The following is a 21,837-nucleotide window of genomic DNA, read 5'->3' on the forward strand; positions in this document are numbered from 1 at the left end:
AATGGCTAGAGCCGGCCCTGCACCTAGGGTGCCAAAAACCCTGGCACCGCTCCTGTTTACATCACATGAGAGACAGGAGTCAGCTAATGAAATTAATAGGCAGCAGGTTTAAAACAAACAAAAGGAAGTATTTCTTCACACAATGCACAGTAAAGCTGTGGAACTTGTTGCCAGAGGATATTGTGAAGGCCAAAAGTATAACTGGATTCAGAGAAGAACTAGATAAGTCCATCAGTGGCTATTAGCCAAGATGGTTAGGGATGCAACCCCATGCTCTTAGTGTCCCTATGCTCCTGACTGTTAAATGCTCGGACTGGATGACAGGGAATGGATCACTTGATGATTGCCTGTTCTGTTCATTCCCTTGGGAGCATCTGGCATTGGCCACTCTCAGAAGATAGGATACTGGGCTAAGTGAATCACTGGTCTGACCCAGTATGGCTGTTCTGAGGTTTTTACACTAGTCTTGGAGCAGAATCAGGCCACATATCTCCAGATTTCACCCTTCTGATGCTCTCCACTACTAAGACTTCAGCCATCTTATTTCACTATTGCAACCTCCTCTCTTCCAGCTTCCCCCATCTCCCAACTCTGCAGCTTGACCAGAATGCCACTGTCAAGATCATCTTTCTCTTGCCAGATGCATCACTGGTTTTCTCACTCCTTTTACTGCTAATAGAGTTTGTGTTTCTCCTTTTTCCTTTTTTGCCAGCCTTTATCTCTTGTTTCCTTTAGTATACTCTTCCTATTCACTCATGTTTGCCCCAGCTTCTTTCCTGAGCTGAGCGGTCCCTTTGCCCATTCTGTACCTTCTTTCATGCTTTCCTTTATGCCTGAACCATTTTTTATTAATATATGACAAGCCCCGTCCTTTCCTCTTTTATAATGCTCCTGAAACCCAACCAGCTTTGGGAAGTATTCCACCTCTAATGTCCACACACCTCTATGGGACTGGGGCTCTTCCAGTTTGTGTGATGCTGCAGCCTCTTGTGCCAGTTAGGTGGAGGTTTTTAAAGCCACCAAGGGGATCTGGACACCTAATACCCATTAAAATTAATGGCAATTGGGCAATCAAACCATCTAGGTGACTTTGAAAATCTCAGGCTTAGTCTGCAAGTTCCTCCAGGGAGAGTTTGAGCTTCCTCTGGGTCACTGGCATGGGCAGAGCACCACCGGTGCTGTATCTGAGAACCAACTGATTTATCTGCATAGAGGAGGCATGAATAAATGCAGGGCACACCTGAGGACACAGAGGTCATACTAATAGTAATAAATGTAAATGAATATTTAACACTCAGGTTTGGGCTGTGGAACCCCTATTTTCTTAAAGTTTGCTCCTCCTTGCACCTTTGGCCATAGCGTACGGTGGCAAATGCTTTGTCTCCTCCCTGTTCCAGGCTGAAAGTGTCTCTGCTCCATCCAGTTCCTCTTTAGAACATCCTTGTTCCACCACCCCATAAACTTGTTCCATAAAAGAAATAAAATATGGAAAACAAAGCAACAAACACTCTGGGAGAAAAAAAATCATGAATGAACAAGACAAATTTTAAACTAGACCACGTGATTTCTTTCCTTTCTCCTTCATTCAGTCTCACTAGTGGATGCTATTTCTATGTGTGAGCATCGGTGAGTCACTTAGCCTCTCGATTCCTCAGTTTCCCCCTCTATAAGATAGAGATAATGGCACTGACTTACCTTTGTAAAGTGCTTTGAGATCTGTGAATCATAAGTGTTCTGCATACGGAAAGTACTCATTTATACATTCCCTTATTTATATTTGATCCTTTTTGAGGCAAGGACCCTATTATTGTTTTATAACTCTTCCATGATGTGCCCAGTGCATTGCTGGCACTAATCTAATGATGGTTGCCATCTTCCAAGGTTTTTCCAGTGGGACAAACTCATTGTGTCCGGGCATTGTAACGTTTGTGTGCATCTTAACACACTCATGCTTTGATTCAGTCTTATCATTTTGCAAAGTGGTGATGCCACTCTGGCCTGGGAAGATATTTTAGGACACACTAATGTCCTTCATGTCTAGCTTTACATCTGACAGACCTGTCAAAATGCTAAGAGTCACCCTGCTTTCAGTTCTGAGTGAATCCCATTGTCAGATGTAGGCCAGTGCTTCTCTCTTTACTAAAGCAACTGTTGGTGATTCCAGGCCACCTGGCCTTACGCTGTCAAGTCATAATACACTAAGCCACACTCCAGGACCTTCAGTGTGCGGTAGCGGAGTCGATACAGGATGTTACTACTCAGCAATCTAGTGCTCTGTAGGTTTGCACCACGGCTGGCCGAGCAATAACTCACAATGCAGAGAAGCCCGTAGAGTTACTGTGGCACATGGGAGATGTAGTGTTAACAAGTGTCTCCTTGGGTGATGAGAGCTGTTGTCCAGTCACTGTCTAGAATCACAAGAGTAGAAGCAGTATCTGGTTTTCATGTTTAGTATCACTAGAAACATTGAGGTGAAGGAACATAGGCAGCTCAGTCTTCTTCCTAAACTAAGCCTTTTCAACTGGCATTCCTTCCAGAGCCCCATCGCCTGGCTTGTATTAAATACTAGCAGTATGGAACAGTGTCCATAGAAGGAAATTTGAGCAATTTGAGATTACACAGTAAAGGGACCAAAGAGAAGTACATTTAAAACGAAGTAAAATCCGTTATTCCCATTTGATTTGCTTCCACCCCTCAGAGCTCATCCAAACTGCTTTGAGGTTTGCTGCTCTCTAAAGGAACCTTATTGGATGTCAACGATGAGGAATAATAAAATTAAGCGAGGAAAGTTTTTTTTGCTTAAATAGTAAGAGAAACTTTTGTAACCATTAAATCAATTAGTACACAGAGCTGTGGTGAAATCTTCACAGGAAATGTTCAAGTCAGACTTGACCATCAGCCACTTCAGAAGGGTTAGGGATATTGGAGAACTGCCACACCATGTGGGGTAGAAACTATGTCCCTTTAAGGACTTCATGACCTTACAGTGCTCCCTTCTAGATCATATTGATGGCAGAGGATGCAGTGTTGCTCACCTCACTCAATGAGCATTTTTGTTGCTATTACCCTGCAGTCTGCTCTGCCCTGTCCTTCCCTGACTGCTTTTCACATCCTATTCCCAGCTCAGTTGCAGGAAAGGGACAGAGAACTTTAGCAGATGTCCTTTGAGCTGGATGGTTAGTGGGTTTGGAGTGATACTTTATAAATCTTAACATTTAGTCTGTCTCACGCACATGTCCTTACCAAACCACAAAAATATAATTGTAGACATGGATGAGCATATATCTGCTCCAGCTCAGTGATGTCGTCTCCAAATAATTGATGTTTCTTGACTTTGAACAAAGGGAATTCTGACTGAGGTCAAGTTTGTGCAAAGTTTAGGGGAAAACAAAACAAAAAACTTACTTTTGGACCTGCTGTTTTAATGGCTGGGGAAATCCTGCCCACGTCATTCCAGAGACCTATGGCTTTGGATTTCAGTCTCAAAATCTTGGCACAAAATCTGAAGTAACAGAATTAAATTCTCTCTGCTGTTTCTCCTCTACTTTTTGGACAACTCAAGAACTTTGGTTTTGTTGGGTGTGTTCGAAGGCTGGTGCCCATTTATTGTGACTAGGGAGCACAAGTGGGTGTTGGGTGTCCACTTGAGCAATGGGAAGATGTTGTAATTGTTGGATGATCAAACACCTGAAACAGAGTCGCTTGCAGCTGGCACGGAAGACAAAACTCAGACTTACTTGGCCCTCTGAGCTGTAGAGAAGGTGCTGGCTGTAGAAGGGGCTTAGACATTCAAGCATCTAGTAACATGGAGGTATATATGCTATGTTCAGTTACAGAAAGAGATGCCAGTGGGTCCTAGGCTGGATCAGAAAGATGTATAATAAATAAGAGAGGGGATTTAGACTATTATACAAGGCATGTATTATGTGACACCTTATCTCCACAGGGTTGTACTTTTCTGGAGGTGACCAGATTACGCTTATTAAACTGATCTCAGGCATGGAGGGCTTGGCTAGAAATGAAAAGTTTTCAGTAACCAGGGTCCGAAAAGCCACTAAGTAAAAAATGAATTTCCCTGCGCAACATCTGTGCTCCACGTGTGTATTTTAGCCATACCTGCTGAGTGTATTACATTAGCATGTTTTAGTCCTCTTTGCCCTGTACAGCCAAAATACCTTTGGAAGACTGAGCAGGATTGCAGTCTCTCTAGTGCATGAGCAGCAGAATTGTCAACTGAATTCTGATTGTGGGGCTTTTGTTTAGTGTTGATGATGTGAGAGGCAGAAGCTGCACAATTTAATTATCCTCTTTCACGTGGAATTTGCAGCTTTGACAGAAGTCATTTTTGGATTTACAAATTGAGCACATTTGCCCTGGAGTCACTGAGAGAGAATACATGTAGAATGACACAAATCACTTATGACTCTAACCAGTTTTTAAGGGGAACTCTACCGCATGAGTTCAAATGGAGTTGAGCCTAACAAGGATGCAGGGAGCATTTGGCACCAGAACACATTAACTATGTTCTTTGTTTCAATTCTTCCCTGCCTCACAATAACATCTCTTGGTGCTTCCAAATCCACTGGTGGTATCCCAGAATGCATCATTCTGCAACATCATAAATACTGGATGCTGTGACAGTGATGTGCTCTGAGGTATCACCTGCGAAGCAGGAAGATTTAATAAAGATCAGCTCAAAGATATTTGAGTGCCAAATACTTCTGTAGCTTGTTTAGTGGGGGGACATCAGCGTGGAAATCTGGGTTTAACTCCACTTCCACTTTAGCTCTACAGCTCACCTCTAAGCTCTAAAGAGTTTGCAGCTGAGTGACCACAAGGGCTCTTCCTGTTGTGTCAAATACATTAAAAGACGCTTATAAAGACTTGAGCAAAACTCTGCCTTATGTCAATTAAACAGAACCAAGGGAACAAGTGGAAACTAAAACCCCTCCAAGAAGTTGGTGCAATGATACACTTCCAGAGGTTCTTCTCCACTGAGGGTAGTTAATGTTTGGGATTCTCTATCCCCTGAGGCACTGGCAGAATCCACTGTGCTAGGATTCAAGAAAAGAATGAAAAATTACGTGGATGCCACTGATCTAAATGGGCCAAGATGCATTAACCATAGAGATTCTGTCTTGCACATGCAGAGTTAAACTGACTGAAAGATCTAGGCTAGGGAAGGTCCTCTTACTTTTGCCATAAGCTCATACTGACAGGGACTTTAATGGGAAAGGGGAATGGGGATTTGCTTTCCTCCAAAGCACTAGGCAGGGATTCTCCATCAGGATCAAGTGGGCATTTTATTATTAATTATTTTTCATGGAGTGCCCCAAATTGTGATGAATGTGGACAGGTAGATGTGGCCCCTCCTCTGAACCACTTACACTCTAAGCAGAGATGTAACACATCAAAGGCAGTCTGACTATGCTCACCATCCATTCACAAGGAGCTAATGTGGGAGCTATGTAGTAGAAAGCAATGAATGTTGTTAGTCTCTCTCACCTCACCCCTTGTGTTTCAGACATTGCTGAATGAGCTAGACCGAAGCATGGGGCGCTACCGGGATGAGGTGAATCTCAAAACGGCCATCATGTCCTTTATCAATGCTGTTCTGAATGCTGGCGCGGGCGAGGTGAGTCACCACCCTGGAAATTCCATCTACAACAGAGCTGTTGCTACTGAATTATTTGCTTTGGAAATGGCTATTAGACCAAGAGGCAAGTCTTACAGCGTTATTGAGTGGGTTTAGTTCTTGGAAAAGGTGCTTGACTGGTCATATCAATCCTAACTTACATCTTCCTCACACTTTGCTTGCAACTCCCCCTTGAAGCCCCTCCTGAGCAAAGACTCCCAAATATGCCAGTGTGCATGGTGGTTTTGTGAGTTTCATAGACGTGAACTTGAATGAAGCCTCCAAAATTCTTTTTGCTTGTGACCCAGGCTTGGAAGAGACCTAAGTTTTTGGCTCATAGAGAAAATGCCAGTTGCTTTGCTCTTCCTCTGTCTCCTGTTGAACAACTTATAGAGCATAGTTAGGTCTCTGAGGGCTCCCTTCCCAGAAGGATACATGGGACTGATGCAGTTATATGCGGACTTTTGTTTTGAAGGGGGAACAGCAGAATACACAGTCACCCTAGAATGACACACTGGCTGAAGGCCCAGTTTGAACTTGCTTTTTTGATGGAAGGTCAGGATTGTTGAGAGAAATTCTGAGTGGGAACACGGGACATGAGTCTACCTGTGAACGTTTAAAAGCAGGAGAGGTGATATTCAAAGTAGGAATTTACCTTTTAAGTGAATTTGTCCAAAATCTTTTGGAATCTGAGTTATTTTTTCTCCCCTTCTGTAAGGACAATTTGGAATTCCGATTGCACCTGCGATATGAGTTTCTGATGCTGGGAATTCAACCTATTATTGACAAACTAAGAGGACATGAAAATGCAACATTAGACAGGTGAGACATGATATTTGACAATAGATGCTCCATTATAGAGCAGTAGTAGCTGTTCCAGAAATAAAGCTTCCAACTGAGTTTCCATTCAAGCTTGCTGTTGTTGGGTCTCTCCCTAAAAGCCACTTCCCCCCCACCCCCAAAAAAGAGAGAAGGAATAACATCCTCAGAATTGGCAGATTGGTTATGGAGGCCACATGAAAACATTTGGAGTTCCAGAATTGTGCTGCTAAGTAGTAGATGATCACCAGTAAAAACAAACAGAAAACACCACCACCCCACAAGCCTGATAGGAAAGAGACAGAACCACAGTTCAATAAATACATCAAATCAACATCTATTACACAGGGCTAATGTTCTGGTTCTTTAAGTCGTATCTTAAAAGTTAAGATATTAAAGAGGCTCTCCAGTGTGGCACATCTGCTTTGGTGACTTAATTTAAGTTCTGTACTTCGCTGCATTGACTGAGGCAGCTTAAATTAGACTCTTCAGAAATTACAAGCCAAAATAAACTTTTTACAACTAGATGATTTGACCGAGATACCTGAGGATCTTAAACTTCTACAGGCTCCTCATCAGATTATAAAGTGAAGCAATGCAGTACACAAATTTTTTGGAGATGTGGAGTGTGGTGTTGTGTTGTGGAGCAAACTGTCTCCTGTGGTCCACCTATGCATGGAGAGGGACTGCTGTGGTACTCCCTCTTCCCCCTTCCCCTAGTTCAAACCACTCTCTGGAGATACCAGGTGGCTTGGAGCATGGCAGCATTCTCTGCAGGAATTACATGGATTGGAAGACAGCCAGATCAGGCCCTTACATTTTATATCTAATTTGCAAGAAACAGGCTGTCCCATCAAAACTGGGGTTTCCTTCAAACCTCAATATGGCTGAGAATACTGTGAGTAAGATTTCTTCCCAAGGATCAAACAATGACATGTTGCAGCCTGACACTTTGTATAAATACCAGGTTAAATCCAATTGCCTCTCATGAAGGATAACAAAGCTGGCTCAAGTCTTTACTCAGAATATTGAAGTATGTTGCTGGGCTTCTCCTTTTACACACATACCCCATTGTATTAGCAGTACTGGGCCAGATTGTGCTCTTATGCTGGTTGAAAGCTGGCCAAATGGCTGAAGTCAGCGGTGTTACTCTGGATTGACACTATTGTACTTGAAATGAGAATCTGGCCCACTGAACTAGTGATGATTCTTTATCCAGTAACCAAGGATGTTCAACAGGAAGTCAGTGGGGCTGCTGGGTCTCACATGTTACAATGGAGCAAGGTTAGACAAAGCGAGCATGGAGCCCTGGAGGCTAGCGCAGTTTAAGAGGACCCCAAGCACTATGACAAAATGTCTTGTGTTTAATCGAATACTTGAAATTCTCTAGGCTACATGTCATAAGAAGAACGAGATTATTCCAGCAGTCTGGCAAGCAAGCAGGGCATGTGGATTTTCCCCTTATGCAGTGTGTGATATTGTGTCAGTCAAGATACAGCATGTCATGCCTATTTTATTTTCATTTTTAGGTTCTAAAAGCAGCAATCACCTTGACATAGGGACTTAAATGGGGATTAACAACTTGTTGAACCCCAGGCAATCCACACCTTCCAATTAAGCCCCATTAAATGCCCTGTATTCTGAGCATTACGGTGTAAGTATTACAAGGTGTCCGGACAGTCCCATCATTTGGGGGTGGGGGGAGGAGGGAGAAGGGGTTGCCTCATCAAACCTGACATTATCACAGCCCTCTGTCAGGAAATGGAGTTCCTCTTCTCCCCTGCCACAGCTTGGTCCAGGTGAGAGTAGTGTCATGCAAATTGGTTGGATTTGTTTTCCTCTTTCCTAGGCACTTAGATTTCTTTGAGATGGTGAGAAATGAGGACGATCTGGAGCTTGCCAAGCGGTTTGATGTGGTGAGTTACCTTTGTGGGAGCTGGAGTTGCCAGAGGCTGAGTAGCTGCTTTGGCTGCTGAATTCAAAAGCCTACGACTTTCCCAAGCAGTCAGCAAGGAACAGCCATGGCTGCTAAAGGGATGATGAATGCTCTTTGCTGTCTCTCATGTACAGAATGGGTACAATATACGTGAACAATGAAAACATTAAACACTGCCATGGTTCCTGCCAAAGAGCTTGGACAAAGGTGTTTTCTTCTCTGCATTGTGCTGAGTTTTCAGGGACGAAACAGGCCAAGGGTGGCGGGAACTCATTCTCAATAGTCATGGGTCTGAACAAAAATTCTGGATCCAAATATGCCCTCGCTTTAAGAGAGTTCAGCTCTGGGCATGGCTCAGACCCATTTCCAAGTTTTCCAATAACAAAACCCAGGGTACATTTCTGAAGGTTGTCACCTGGGAGGTCGTGGAGACAGGGAGGCATTTTAGAGGAGATGGATGGGGGAGGGGCACATGCGTTGTAGGGAGGGGAAGAGTAGGTGGAACAAGGTCAGAGGCATGTTGTCCCACCTTCCCAGCCTCCCAACCCTTTTGGGAACTGTTCCTTACTGCCACTGCAACCAGGTGTGGCAGTGCTTATCCCAAAGCCCCACCTGACTCCCTATCTGCCAGCCCTCTTCTTCCTGAAGCCCCTCTGCTGGGTCATTGCAAAGGGATTCCTGCTTTTTGCGGCCTGCTCATCTCTCTTGTTAAAGAGTTTTCACTCCTGGATCCGTCTTCCACTCTGTGTGTTTCTCTTCCCCTCTCTCTCTCATGTTATTTCTCTGCCTACTCCAGATTCACATTGATACAAAAAGCGCCTCTCAGATGTTCGAGATGATCAAGAAGAGACTGAAGCACACGGACGCCTATCCCTATTTGCTATCAGTCCTTCAGCATTGCTTGCAGATGCCTTGTGAGTACCTCCCTGCTTCCTGGGGCAGAGGAGAGTGAGGAGCCTTGATATAAAGAAGGGACAATGGATCGCAGGAGGGAATGCACTTTCTTTCTGATACAGCAGAGGCTTGTTCAGACATTGTGGGTGAAGGAGTTAGGATTTGACACTGACCCCAACCAGCTGATTTTGGAAGGTTGCTAGCTAGCAAGTGGTATCTTGACTCTCTGCACTTGCAAACAAAATTAAGACGCTGGGGGCCTCCCAACTTGTCACAAACCAAGCTTTTGGGGGGTTTAAATTAAAAGTTTCAAAGGAGAGAGACACAAATCTTGTGCTCTGGGTCTGGGAACTCCCAGGAGTGGGCGTCATTTTGAATTTTATCACAATGCAATAAGGAATTAAAAAAAACAAAAACAAATAAAACCTTTGTTGCCCATTGATGGAAAATCCCACAATAAGTGTGTCTTTGGGCTGCTGTCTCATGGCAGTGCATCAGGCTCTCAGACCCTAACCAGAAAACCAAATCAGCATTTTCTTTTTGGAGGGTATTATATGAATGGTTTCTTAAAGTTATTTGATTAAATAATCAATTGATAATTACTGATTGATGCTTTCAAAGGGTAGTGGCCAGTAAAGAGCCTTTAGCAAGATCATTATACAACTGTTTAACCCAGTCCTTTTAGGAAAGAGTCCTGGGGAGTGTGTTTTAGTAAATTTCACCCAGGCTTGAGCAGTGAGACTGAGAAGCTTAGCAAGGAAGGTGGGGGTAACCCTCCTGATGTCTTTCCAAGAGACTACATACAGAGCATTATTGGGCGCCTGCTGGATTTAGAAGTACAATCACATACCTAGCAGTTGTATGACACAGTCAATTTTTTAATGTGGTACAAGACAGCACATATGCTTTGGGGCTCAGGGTGAGCCCAGCATGTGCTACCAGCGGAGGGCTAAACTTGATAGGAATGTTGTTGCGTTAGAGGCACAGTTCAGCAGTTTTGAAATATTTAATAAAAACAGCTTTTAAAGGGCCAGACTTGGAAATCCATTGGGTCAATCCTGCAGTGCATTTCCCGCTGTTGTGTGTACACTGTGTGTATTCTTATCCAAGATGGATCATGGCTCCTTCAATGCATACCAGAGGGATAATTTTTTTTTTTTTTGTTATAACACATTGGTAACTTTTTTTATAGCTTATATCCACAAAGTTGTATTGAATTGAATTACAGATAGCTGAGCATGCCAATCGTGGATATAAATATTTGTAAAATGCCTGGTCACTGTGGTATCTAGATACTCCCCCGCACCTCCACCCCTCAAAAAAAATCAGCCCCCAGTAAGTAGCAAAGTCACAACTCTGTCCTATGGAGACAGCTCTGTAGGTGCATTTCTGCACACACTTACCTGATCTGCAGTAGAAATCGTAGAATTTGAATGTATAAATTAGGCGCATGATTGTGCATGCACTTTTCCTGCTAGTCTGATTTAATAGGATTTTACACCCTTGTTGCTCAAGTGTAAATGACAATACAAGGCACAAGACCATGCGGAACTAGGACCGATGTTCTAGAATTTACTTGCAATGAGACAAACTCGCCCCGCCCCCCGTTTTGTTCAGATGGGTAGAAAGAAAGCGAGAAACATTGGCCTGTTGTCTGGGGAATACAAGGATTCCAAGTATCTTCAGATGTTAATAGTAACCCTTGTACATTGGTGTTTCTCCCTGCAGATAAGTGGAATGGAGGACATTGCCAGCAGTGGCAGCTGTTAGACAGGATACTACAACAAATCGTTCTTCAGGATGAGAAAGGGGATGATCCAGATATAGCTCCACTGGACAACTTCAATGTCAAGAACATCATTAAGATGTAAATTGTGTTAATTATTCTTTCTTAATTCTGTTATCCAGCACTTTAGCTGTAAATAGCACTTAAACAAAATATTAGGTCCCTGCACTGAGGAGTTTGCATCTAGGTTATATTTTATTGTAATCTGTTATAAATTTTCTAGTTAATTGCTTTCCAAACTATAGCTTAATCTGTTCCTTATTTTCCAGAGTATGTTTTACTTTCCTGTGCTCTTTGAGTTCTGTTAGCTATAGAGCTGGTGGAAAATCAAGGAAGAAAAGTCATGAAATGTTAACATAATTGTTTTTTGTTTTTTTCAAAGTGTTGAAAGTTTCGTTGACGTTTTCTGAAACTTGATCAGCTCTACTTACATCTTCTTTGTCCATGGCTTTGGGTTAATTCAGGAAGATTTCAAATAACATAAAATAAATCAGCAGCCAAATAGCATAAATAATTTTTACCTCTCCATAAAATATCTGCTCCCTCCCTCACCCACGTGCGGTTTTGGCCAATGATTCTCCAGTTATTTCATTCTGTGAGCTGCTTCATGTGAGAGGTGGTCGCATGAGCCATCCCTCTGCTCAGCTCCTCCCGTGCACCCGTTCCTTGTGATGCATTGTACCTTCCAGTGCCAAACCGTTTGATTCTGCAGTGACCTCTGGGGGCCACTCACAGCCCATGAGCTGAAGGTGCAAAACCTCGGGTCTAGATTCTTTACAGTGCTTTGCAATATTTTGAGTATAAACTCCTATATAGAACTAAATTCTGTTCTATTAAAAATTATACAGTGCCTTCTGTGAGCCACAGCTGATTTCTCATTTTTTGAAAAATACACTTGACAGTTGACTTCCTTCTCTCCATCCTAACATGGGGCCTTATTGTTGACCTTGCACCTGGTCTTTTTTCATAGTTGCTCCTTCTGTTGCCTTTCTAATCACTACTTCTGAGTGTTTTCTTTCACTAGTGAGAAATGGCATGGCAGTCTGAGATATTGACATTGTCTGGCAATTGATACATTATCTAAAATGTAGTCAGCCTTTCTCCAAGAAACTAAAACACAACTGCAAAAGTGCAATAAAAAGGCCACCTACAACTTAAAGGGTCAGGATAATTTGTGACCAGCAGTAGTAGTAATTTTAGCCATGAGGGCTGTGATAAAAGTAAATAGATGTCATACTGCCACATACTTACCACAAAAGGGATCAGGAAGGATCCCCACTACCCCATGTATAGCATTAAACAATAATGCAGGCGCATTAAGGGCCAATTATATCATCATCAGGTATTGGTTACTGTGGGAGCAGGATACTGAACTAGATAGACCACTGATCTGACCCAGTATGGAAATAAAACAATTCAGCAAGTTGTCTTTCTAGTTGCCCACAGGGCTGGATGGCTCAGAATAGACCATAAATAATCTGGTTTCCTCTTTCAGGCTGGTGAATGAGAATGAAGTGAAACAGTGGAGGGATCAGGCAGAGAAATTCAGAAAAGGTACGTGATCTCTCTCTGTTTGAAGAACTGAGGGAGATGTCCTGATTTAACCACACAATGATAGACAAGAGAGATGGAGATGACCTTTTTGATCCTCCAGTCCATATCACCATGGGACAATGCTTGTTTGGTCCTAGTAGTATATTTCCGAGTGCATTTTCTAGTCTAGTTTAAATGGCTCAAGTGATGGGGCTTCCACAGATTTTCATAGGTGACTATTCGACAGCCGAAGAAGCCTCTATCAAGTAATATATGCTGAAAATCAGTCTACATATTCCTTGGTCCAATTTCATCCCATTGCTCCTGGTTATAACTCCCCATCACCACCAGTTTGCATTATTTATCTCAATCTAGTTTACATCTCCTTACAGAGCTTTCATGGGTTTTGTTTAATCAGTTATGCTTCCTCATTCTCTCTGTAGAACACGCAGAGCTGATGAGCAGACTGGAAAAGAAGGAAAGAGAATGTGAGATAAAGACCCAAGAGAAAGATGAAATGATGAAGACATTGAACAAGATGAAGGACAAGCTGCAGAAAGAATCCTTGGAACTGCGTCAGACCCGGGACCAAATGACTGACCTGGTAGCTCAATTCAATGAGTTCTCGGTATGAGGTTGAGACTTTTCTTCTCATCCCACAGAAGCAAATCAATAATGAGCAAAGGCACAGTAACGATGAATTGTGTCTGCCCCCCATACCAAGGGAGTTTGAGTATATAGCTGCAAAGCTGGAGGCTTAGGATAGGTCTGTGCTGCAATCGGAAGTCTGATTGCAGCATGGGTAAGACATACCTGCACTAGCTTTACCCATGCATGGCTAAAAATAGCAATGAAGACATGGCAGCATGGGCTTCAGCATAGGTTGTAGAAGCACACTGAGACTCGTCGATGTGTACTTGCATTGCTAGCCTGTGCTGTTGCCCAGGCTGCTGCATCTCCACAGCTATTTGTAGCTGTTCTCGTTTAATTAAAGCTAGCACAGATATGCCAGCCCATGTCGCAATTTCATCTCTGATTGAAGCATAAAGGCTGCATAGACCTGCATTAGGGTCCAGGGTATGTGCCCTGGTAAAATATACAGGGGTCAATGCCCACATATCTATAGATAGTCTGTCACATTCTTTCTTTGTAATCACCCTCTTCATTTAACCATGCACAAAAAGCTGAGGGGTGCATGTCCCTTCCTACAATGCAGCAGATGTCCATAATTTGTGTTGAAACCCTCAAATGGAGCGTGTTTGCCCCTCACCCCCAGAGATGGCTGGAGGAATGCAAACGTCACCAGTTATACAGGTATAGGAAATGGAGGTGACAAATTCTCCTTGTGGTGCCTCTGGAGGGACTGCGGCTGCTTCTGCATTCTGCAGGCCTAACCTTTCCAGCAGCTGTGTCCTGCCTGGTGCAGCACCTTCGTCACTCCCAGCATGCCTCAGTCTCCGGGAGCCCAAATGCAGCCCTTAGAAGCTAGTCACTAGGATAGGGGTTTCCCTCCCGTCTTCGTGCTAATGAGGTTAGTTGGCACATATTCAGTATTTCAAAAATCATGTGTCAGCTCCCTAAAATTCATGGGATCAAAAGAAAAATACATTTTGCCGCCTTCTACTGGCTCTGTGTTTTGAGCATTTTAAGCATCATGTTTTCAAGCTCGTTTCTATTACCACAAGGGCTAGAAACTTACTTTTTAACTTTCAAATGAAAGCTGAGATTCTCCTTTATCACAAAACTCTGCAATCTGGGGCTTTAAGAAAAACACCAAATATTATGAGAGAGAATCACATCAGTTGGCAACATGGAGTTACTGTACATTTTAAACATCCTTTGCTTATTCTTTTGTTTTCCAGCAAGGAGGTGGCATTTCCTTCACACACCCTCCCCCGCCCCCTCCTGGTGGCCCATTAGCTTTGCCCTCCTCTCTGATGATGGAGTGTTTGGCCCCGCTGCCACCCCCACTCCCATTCTCCAGCTGTCCCCCTCCACCTGTTCCGCCTCCTCCACCGGGAGGGCCACCTCCCCCACCTGGAGCCCCTCCTTTTTTCAGCATGGGGATGATGCCCCCTCCTACAACCACCTTCAGCAGCAGCGGGACCAGCCTGAGGAAGAAATCTATCCCACAGCCTTCCCACCCACTGAAATCCTTCAACTGGGCCAAACTGAGTGAGGTAAGACACCGCAGCACCCTCAACACCCCATCTGCCCTAGTCAGGCATTACTGCAGGTTGGCTGGTGCCAGTGGGGAGACATTCAGGGTGTGAGAAGTTGATGCCTTCGTGTATCTCTTCAGACCAAGGTCGCTGTCCTAAGAGAGGGCACTGTATTTTCTTCCACAAAGTTGCACGGCTACACTGGAACCCTGTGAGTCTGAACCATGTATATTCCCAGCAGGCCCTAGTGTAGGGCTTCCGCAATGAACCTCATCCCAATGGACTGCATTATCATGACCAAGGCACAGCCTAGACTTTCCTGCATCAGATCCAGGTGTAGCATAACTAGGAGAGCAGCCACCGTGGATCTTATGTCATAAACCAGAACCAAGTGTCTCCTTGGCTAATGCCTAGAGCTAGCCCCTCCCTACAGACTCCCATCAGGGAACAAGAGCATCACTATTGTGTGACCAGGTAGCATGTTGTGAGCAGACTATAGGGCAGATGTTGCAGAGTTGACTTCTAAATTAGCCTACGTTACTCTGGCAGGGGCAGCCTCTCAGAGGGGACAGCAGCCAGTCACTGTCATCACTCATGTCGCCATGGCTGTACGTGAACCCACCTCTTCCCCTCTCACAGTTAGACTTGCAGCTTATTGCCTTTACTCTCCCTCTTGGTAAGAGAATTCCTAAGAGACAAGGCAGTGAGAAACGGAAAAGAATTCAAATTGACTGTTGCACAGCTCGCTCCTTTTCTGCCACCCCTGCAGCCACTCCCACCCCTCTGCTTCTCCCCCTCCTGCTGGATTTTTTTCTTCCCTTCTCTTTTGGGTGTTTTTTTTCCACAGATAAAAAAAGTGACTGTGTTGAATTTGGACAGCTGCCCAGAAACCCACGTTCTTTTTTAGACTGAAACTCACCCGGGGCCCAACTCAGGCATTCAAAATGAGTGTCTGGGGACCTCTGGAATGCCACAAGAATTCAATCTCTCTCCTTTTCTTTAAAATAAAACGAAGTGAAATATTTGCTGCACCGTCTGTGCTTGTCTGTCAGGGCCAAGTGGGGGTGTGGGAGAGAATATAAGAGTGGGGATTTATTTTCCTTTTTAGAACATGGGACTTAGTGCGCTGAAGAAAAGAAATAACAACAATACATATATTTTTAAAAAGTGAGAGGCACAGGTGTTTCTGTTTAGTGCACAGTAACCACAGGCTTATCCTGCCCTCTGGTTAAGAGTGGAGGCAGCTGTGCTAATAAAATTGAAGGGCTGGGCGGTGAGGTGGGTAAAAGATGCTATTTTGGGAAATGTGGAATAGTTTGGGGAGGTGTAGGGGGCAGGATGTTCCTGTGGGAGCATTTGTCAGTGTTTGTGTTTTGACTTAGTGAGCTATCTGTGGATCCCAGAGATGGTGGGGCTGTCAGTTGGAGGGTAGGTGGGACGATTGTTTGCTGTGATGAAATGTGCCCCCCATAAGTTGATGTTCCTCACTACAAGGGAGAGGAACATGTCTGAGCCATCTCCCTCAGAGTTGGTGGGTTCCCCAGCCGCTACTGGGCACCTCCTCTCTGCTCATTGCCGTGGGGAGTAACTTATGGGTTTTAATCCCACTCTCAGAACCCAGAATCAAGCCGGACCAAGACTGGTTTAATGGGATCATCTTTAGTTTTACTTATTTGTTGGCATTTCTATGGTGCTCATTCCTGCAGTCTCTAAGCACCCCACAAATATTAATTTATTAAGCCTCACAATCAATCCACCTTGTAGGAGGTGGTATCTCAATTTTACAAATGGGGAAGCTGGGGCATAGAAATGGTTCATTATTTGTATCACAGTAGCACCTTGATTCCCCAGTCAAGATCTGGGGCTCGTTATGCTAGCTACTGTACATACACATGGAGACAGGCCCTACCCTTATGATCTAAATAGACAAGACAGGCAAAAGACAAAAATTTTAAGTGCTTTGCACAAGGTTACATGTGGCATCTGTGGCAGAAACAAGGATAAAATCCAGATCTCCTGATTCCAAGCCTGCACCTTAATTACAAGACCTTCCTTCCTCCAGGGCCGCCCAGAGGATTCAGGGGGCCTGGGATCTTCGGTGGCAGGGGTCCTTCTGCTCTGGATCTTCTGGGCACTTCAGCAGCAAGTCCTGGAGTAAGTGAAGGACCCGCCGCCAAATTGCCGCTGCAGACTCAGAGTGGAAGGAGCCCTTGCCGCTGAATTGCTGCTGAAAACAGAAAGATTGAGAGAGGAAGAAGCTCCGGGTCTTTGGCAATGGGTCCTTCACTTGATCTGGGTGTGTTCGGCGGCACTGAAGGAGCTGCTGCTTAAGGCCCACTGAAAACTCTCATGGGGGGCCTCTGTGGGGCCCGGGGCCTGGGGCAAATTGCCTACTTGCCCCCCCAGGTGGCCCTGCCTTCCTCCCCCAAGAGCTAATGAAGGGACTTGGTGATCTCTTGGACCGTAGCATGTTTTGAAGTGAATGAGGGTCAAGGTTTGGGGCTCCTAATTCTATGGGGAGCAGCCCATCCCCTCTGGACAAAACAGGGAGGAGAGTTGACAGGCTCCAGAAGGAGCAGTCAGCACCTTTGTGAGTGGTGGAGTGAATGGAAATGGAGAAGGGAGGGGGAAATTGCAGGCCCTCTGCAAATGTCTTAAGAAATGTAAATTTGCCACAAAGGTTGTTTTTGTTCCCTTATTTTTAAAGGCTGCTGGGCTCAGCACAGAGACCAAGTGCTGAATTGGCCGTGCAGAGTAAAATCACCGTATGCCCTTATTGTGGGTCCTGAGAGGCCCACGTTGGGTGGGGCACTGTGTGTTCATGTGCCGGAAACTTGTATGGTCTGTGTTGTACCACTTCTGTGGCTCCACAGAGGAGGGTGATATCCAGGGCAGCTGATCCTTCCCCATTCACCAGCATTAACACTGGCTTGGGAAGGAAGGTGCCCATCTATTGTGCATTATGAGAATGTTGAGCTGTTTTCTAACTCTTGTTGCCTAAGTATTTGGCAATAATTAATCGCATCCCACAATTCTCATGGGCACTCCGGGAAAGACAACTCACCCAGCGCTCAGCTGAAAGATGTTTGTGCTTTGAGGAGACTGCACCAGCTCATGAACAAAGACTCACTAATTCACCCTGAGACACACAACCTCTATTAGCTTTGCTCTGAATTGATGACTGGTGTCAAAGAGACTTTGATACCATAGACTGAACTCTAGTTAATGCCTTCCACACTACAGCTCCATTCCAGTACTACAATACTGTTTGATGGAAGCTACTGGTTTTAAAAGGGATGGGGAAGAGACACTAAGCACTGCAGTGTGGCCATTGTGAACTCCCGGGAAGATTTTCTTCTTTGCTCCTAGATTGAAAATGGGGGTTGCTTCCCCCACCAGGTCACTCCATCCTGGGTTTTATACAAGACCTAGGACATGCTAGGACTGGATATTTGCTATTAGTTCTAAATATGGACCAGATCTAAACACCCTGAAAATTTGACTCCAGATATGGATTTGAACTCTGTCTCTTAATCTTCATAATAAGTACTAGTATATTCATTTGAAGCTACCAGAGTAATTGGTTTACTTGCCTACTTCTGTTCCTGTTACCTACTGGTCAGATATTATCGAATGGACTTGCCCAATTAGGAGTCCTCCAACTGCCAGTAGTGACTCTATCAAATGAGCTGAAAGGGAGTTTCTCTCTAGCAGCCAAACCCAGCGGAAGCTGTGCTGCAATTGCCTCATCAGGAAGGCTTTTATTCTACGTATACCACAACTTCTCTTGTGTGAAAAGAGTTGTGCAAATAACTTTTCACATAAAGTGAAAAAAACCACATATCAGCCAAAAGAATTGTTCACCTGAGGTTGAATTTTTCCACAAAAACATGAAACTGTTGCTGTGAAAATGACAAATTTCCACTTGTGGTGGATTCGTGACAACACAGTGGGATTTCCTTGTGAAAAGTTGTTGTTGCTGGTGGAAAATGGCAAAAATACACTTCATTTCAGATTATTAATATTGATGGAAAAACGTTTTGCACAAATATTCTCAAGGTAGAACCCTTGAGTGTTCTGCTTCGATGGGGACACTGTAATTTCTTGGAGAGCTCTGTTCCATGGGGACATTGTTCATGAGCTGCTACTGAAATCTGTAGGAAGGAAGAATCTCCACTGAAAGTGACACACAAGGTGCTGAGACGTTCTTCAGTAGACAGCTCTTTAAACCAGTATGAATGCCATAGCCAAAAGAGTGATCCCCAAATGGGTCCTAGAGTGAGGGGATCCTGCCACTTGGGACTGACTCCACCCTATCTGTGACACAGCTGGCTCTCCTCCCCAGGTGGGGAAAATGAAGGTCATGTGACCTGTGAGTTATGTAACTCAACCTGACCTAGCTGAGTGGCCTGGGGAGAAAGGGGAAATGTTGGTAGCAGATGGCTTCAGAAAGGTTGTGAGGGCCAGAAGAAAGGACAAGGCAGGCAGAGGCCTGTGAAAGACCCCAGATAAGCAGGCATTGGGGGTGGCTCTTCAGGAAAGAGCAGGCAGCAACTCAGAGAACCCCAGGAAGGGCTGAGAGGAAAGATGGAAAGGAAGGAGCTTGGGAAGGGCTGAAAGCCAAGCTGAGAGGGTGGGCAGAAGAATTAGAGAGAAGACCGACCCTTTGGGAAGGAGGCCTTGGACTGGTTTGAGACTGGGACAAAAACAAACAAAGGAACTCTATTTCCCAGGAAGGGAAGGACTTGTGTTAAGGCTTTAGCCAGAGGCCCAAGTTACAACAGCAAGCCCCTCCGGCCAGGGGCGGCTCTAGGCATTTTGCCACCCCAAACACGGAAGGCAGCCTGCCTGCTGCCCTCGCAGTGCCGGCAGAGCGTCCCCCGTGGCTTGCTGCCCCAAGCACACGCTTGGCATGCTGGGGCCTGGAGCTGCCCCTGCCTCTGGCAGTTGCTATAGCAGGCTGAAAATGGGAAACTGAGACAGGGCTGCTGCGGAGCCACCCCAGGCCATGAGAGAGCACTGTGGAGGTGGCCACCCTGTTACAGAACTACATGGGGTGATAGGATTATAACATCTCCCCGTGAAATGTTCACTGTTGTCTCAGGTGGTTCTTTGTGTCTTAGATTTTGCTTTGCAATGAAATGAGACAAAGTAGCTGTTGTCAATCAAAACCATGCCTCCTCTCCAAAAAAAAATAAAAATAAAAAAATTGAAGCTACATTTTCCTCAAAATGAGTCAAAATAGGTTTATTTACATGGGTAAAAAGGGATCCATTATTAAGAGGGGGGAAATCAATTTTTCACCACGTTTGCAAGCTTGCAGTGAAATATGAAAAAAATCAAATTTCAAACAGTTTCACCTTTCAGTTGTGAATAGTTTGCATACATCTAGTGGTTGCCTGCCCTAAAATTCACTGGACATTCACAATTTTCATAGGTTTCTCTTGACTTGTAGACTGTGCTGCATTTCAAACACGCAAATGCGGAAATGAAGTGACTGCAGGAAGGTTATAAATATAATGCACCAAAAGCCCATCTCAGTAGAGCAAATGCTTCATTATGACTCATCCTGACTAATTCCATGTTTCTCAAACTACACCACTTCCCATCATTTCTTAGCTAATCACTAGGGGACCCTGGGAAATGTAGTTCCTGGGTTTAGTTTCTCAATGTGGGCCAAGACTTGTGCAAATCAGAGAAACCACAGATCTTGGCAGACTTGTAACAATTAAAAAAAGAAGTAAAGAATTTTTTATTTTTAATTTGCTAGTTAGGGACCATAAATATTTTTATGGAGCCGAGGGAATTATTTATCATAGCAACCACACTATGTGAGTCTGTTTCTCTTAAAATGCTCAGTCTCTCTGGCCAATGACAAGAAACTATCAGCCAAGCAGCAAGAGCACAGCATAAGAAATTGTCTAGCAGCCCTCTTCAGCTTTTCAAGGGTCAGTCTCAACACAAGAATGGAAGGGACAGCCCCTCTGTGTTTGCACTCTGTGTACTGAAGGCTGTTCTGCCGGCACCTCTCTGCATAAGGGATTTCCTTAACTGGTATACTTCTTCAGCGCTTAAGCTGGGCTGTCTGGGTTTGAAGTTCTTTTGTTCATGACATGGACCGTCCCGTCCTTGGATGTGTCTTTATAGGTTCATTTAATATAAAACCAAGAGATGGGCAAACCAGCTTAGATAAGACAATATCTGGCACGAATGTCTTCTGAAATCGGAAAAAGTAGGGGTAACTTTCTGTTTGCTTTTTTTTGTTCCCCACATCAGGTATTTTTCCTGCTTCCTTGAGCCTTGTGGCTTACATTTCTCTTGCTCCTCTAATGAGTGAATGGGAAGTGGAACCTGTTCCTAATTAGTTCCTATAATGACATGTTAACACACTTTGCTGCACGGGGGCGCCTTAGGTGCTTCAGAGTTAGATCCTCTTGGGGGCAGTTTCATTGGCTTTCCTTACTTCTTGTCCACAAGACGCCCTTGCTGGGCTGTTCTGCAGCACCTTCGCTTCCGAGATGTCTCACAGTTCCTTTTATATTTCTATCTTATTATGCAGTCCGATCTTTTTTCACCTCAGTGGAGTGCTATGGCGCTGGAGGGACAACTTATGGGGAGGAGAAGGTAGTTCCGTCTCCAGGGGCTGTTCAGTCCATGGTGCCTCTGTTGAGACTGCAAGAAACAACAACAATCCTTCTGCTAGCTTAGAATGACAGCTGGCCTTAAAATTCAAAGGCTTTCAAAAGCTTCTTTGTGACAGTGGAGAACATGTAGTTGTGAGAGGGCACCTGGCTGCCCCATGTTGGTGACTCCCTCTTTCATGCTAACCACCTACCGGATGGGGGAATTCTGCTGTACCTCATGCTGCCTTCATCATTGTGACTGTCAGGGTACGTCTACACTGCACGATTATTTCGAAGTAGTTTAAACCGATATTACAAAACCGATGTTATAAAATCGGTTTTGCGCGTCCACAATGCGATCACAAAATCGATTGCTTGCGTCCATGGTCCAAGGCTACCATCGATTTAAGGAGCGGTGCACTGTGGGTAGCTGTTCCTCAGCTATCCCA

General features: G+C 44.5%; 1 protein-coding gene across 4 annotated transcripts in view; it reads left to right on the top strand.

Moving 5' to 3' along the window:
• Positions 1 to 21,837, top strand: part of DAAM2 (dishevelled associated activator of morphogenesis 2) — a 260,805-nt gene that overhangs the window by 183,799 nt on the left and 55,169 nt on the right. For all 4 annotated transcript variants that reach the window (XM_032790193.2, XM_032790191.2, XM_075064271.1 and 1 more), the window contains exons 7-14: positions 5,525 to 5,635; positions 6,354 to 6,457; positions 8,304 to 8,370; positions 9,187 to 9,304; positions 11,013 to 11,151; positions 12,566 to 12,624; positions 13,047 to 13,231; positions 14,466 to 14,783. In XM_032790193.2, the coding sequence (XP_032646084.1) occupies positions 5,525 to 5,635; positions 6,354 to 6,457; positions 8,304 to 8,370; positions 9,187 to 9,304; positions 11,013 to 11,151; positions 12,566 to 12,624; positions 13,047 to 13,231; positions 14,466 to 14,783 (1,101 nt within the window). The remainder of the gene's footprint in view (positions 1 to 5,524; positions 5,636 to 6,353; positions 6,458 to 8,303; positions 8,371 to 9,186; positions 9,305 to 11,012; positions 11,152 to 12,565; positions 12,625 to 13,046; positions 13,232 to 14,465; positions 14,784 to 21,837) is intronic.

Source organism: Chelonoidis abingdonii, chromosome 3 (genome assembly GCF_003597395.2).
Source record: "Chelonoidis abingdonii isolate Lonesome George chromosome 3, CheloAbing_2.0, whole genome shotgun sequence".
Classification (NCBI taxonomy): domain Eukaryota; kingdom Metazoa; phylum Chordata; order Testudines; family Testudinidae; genus Chelonoidis; species Chelonoidis abingdonii.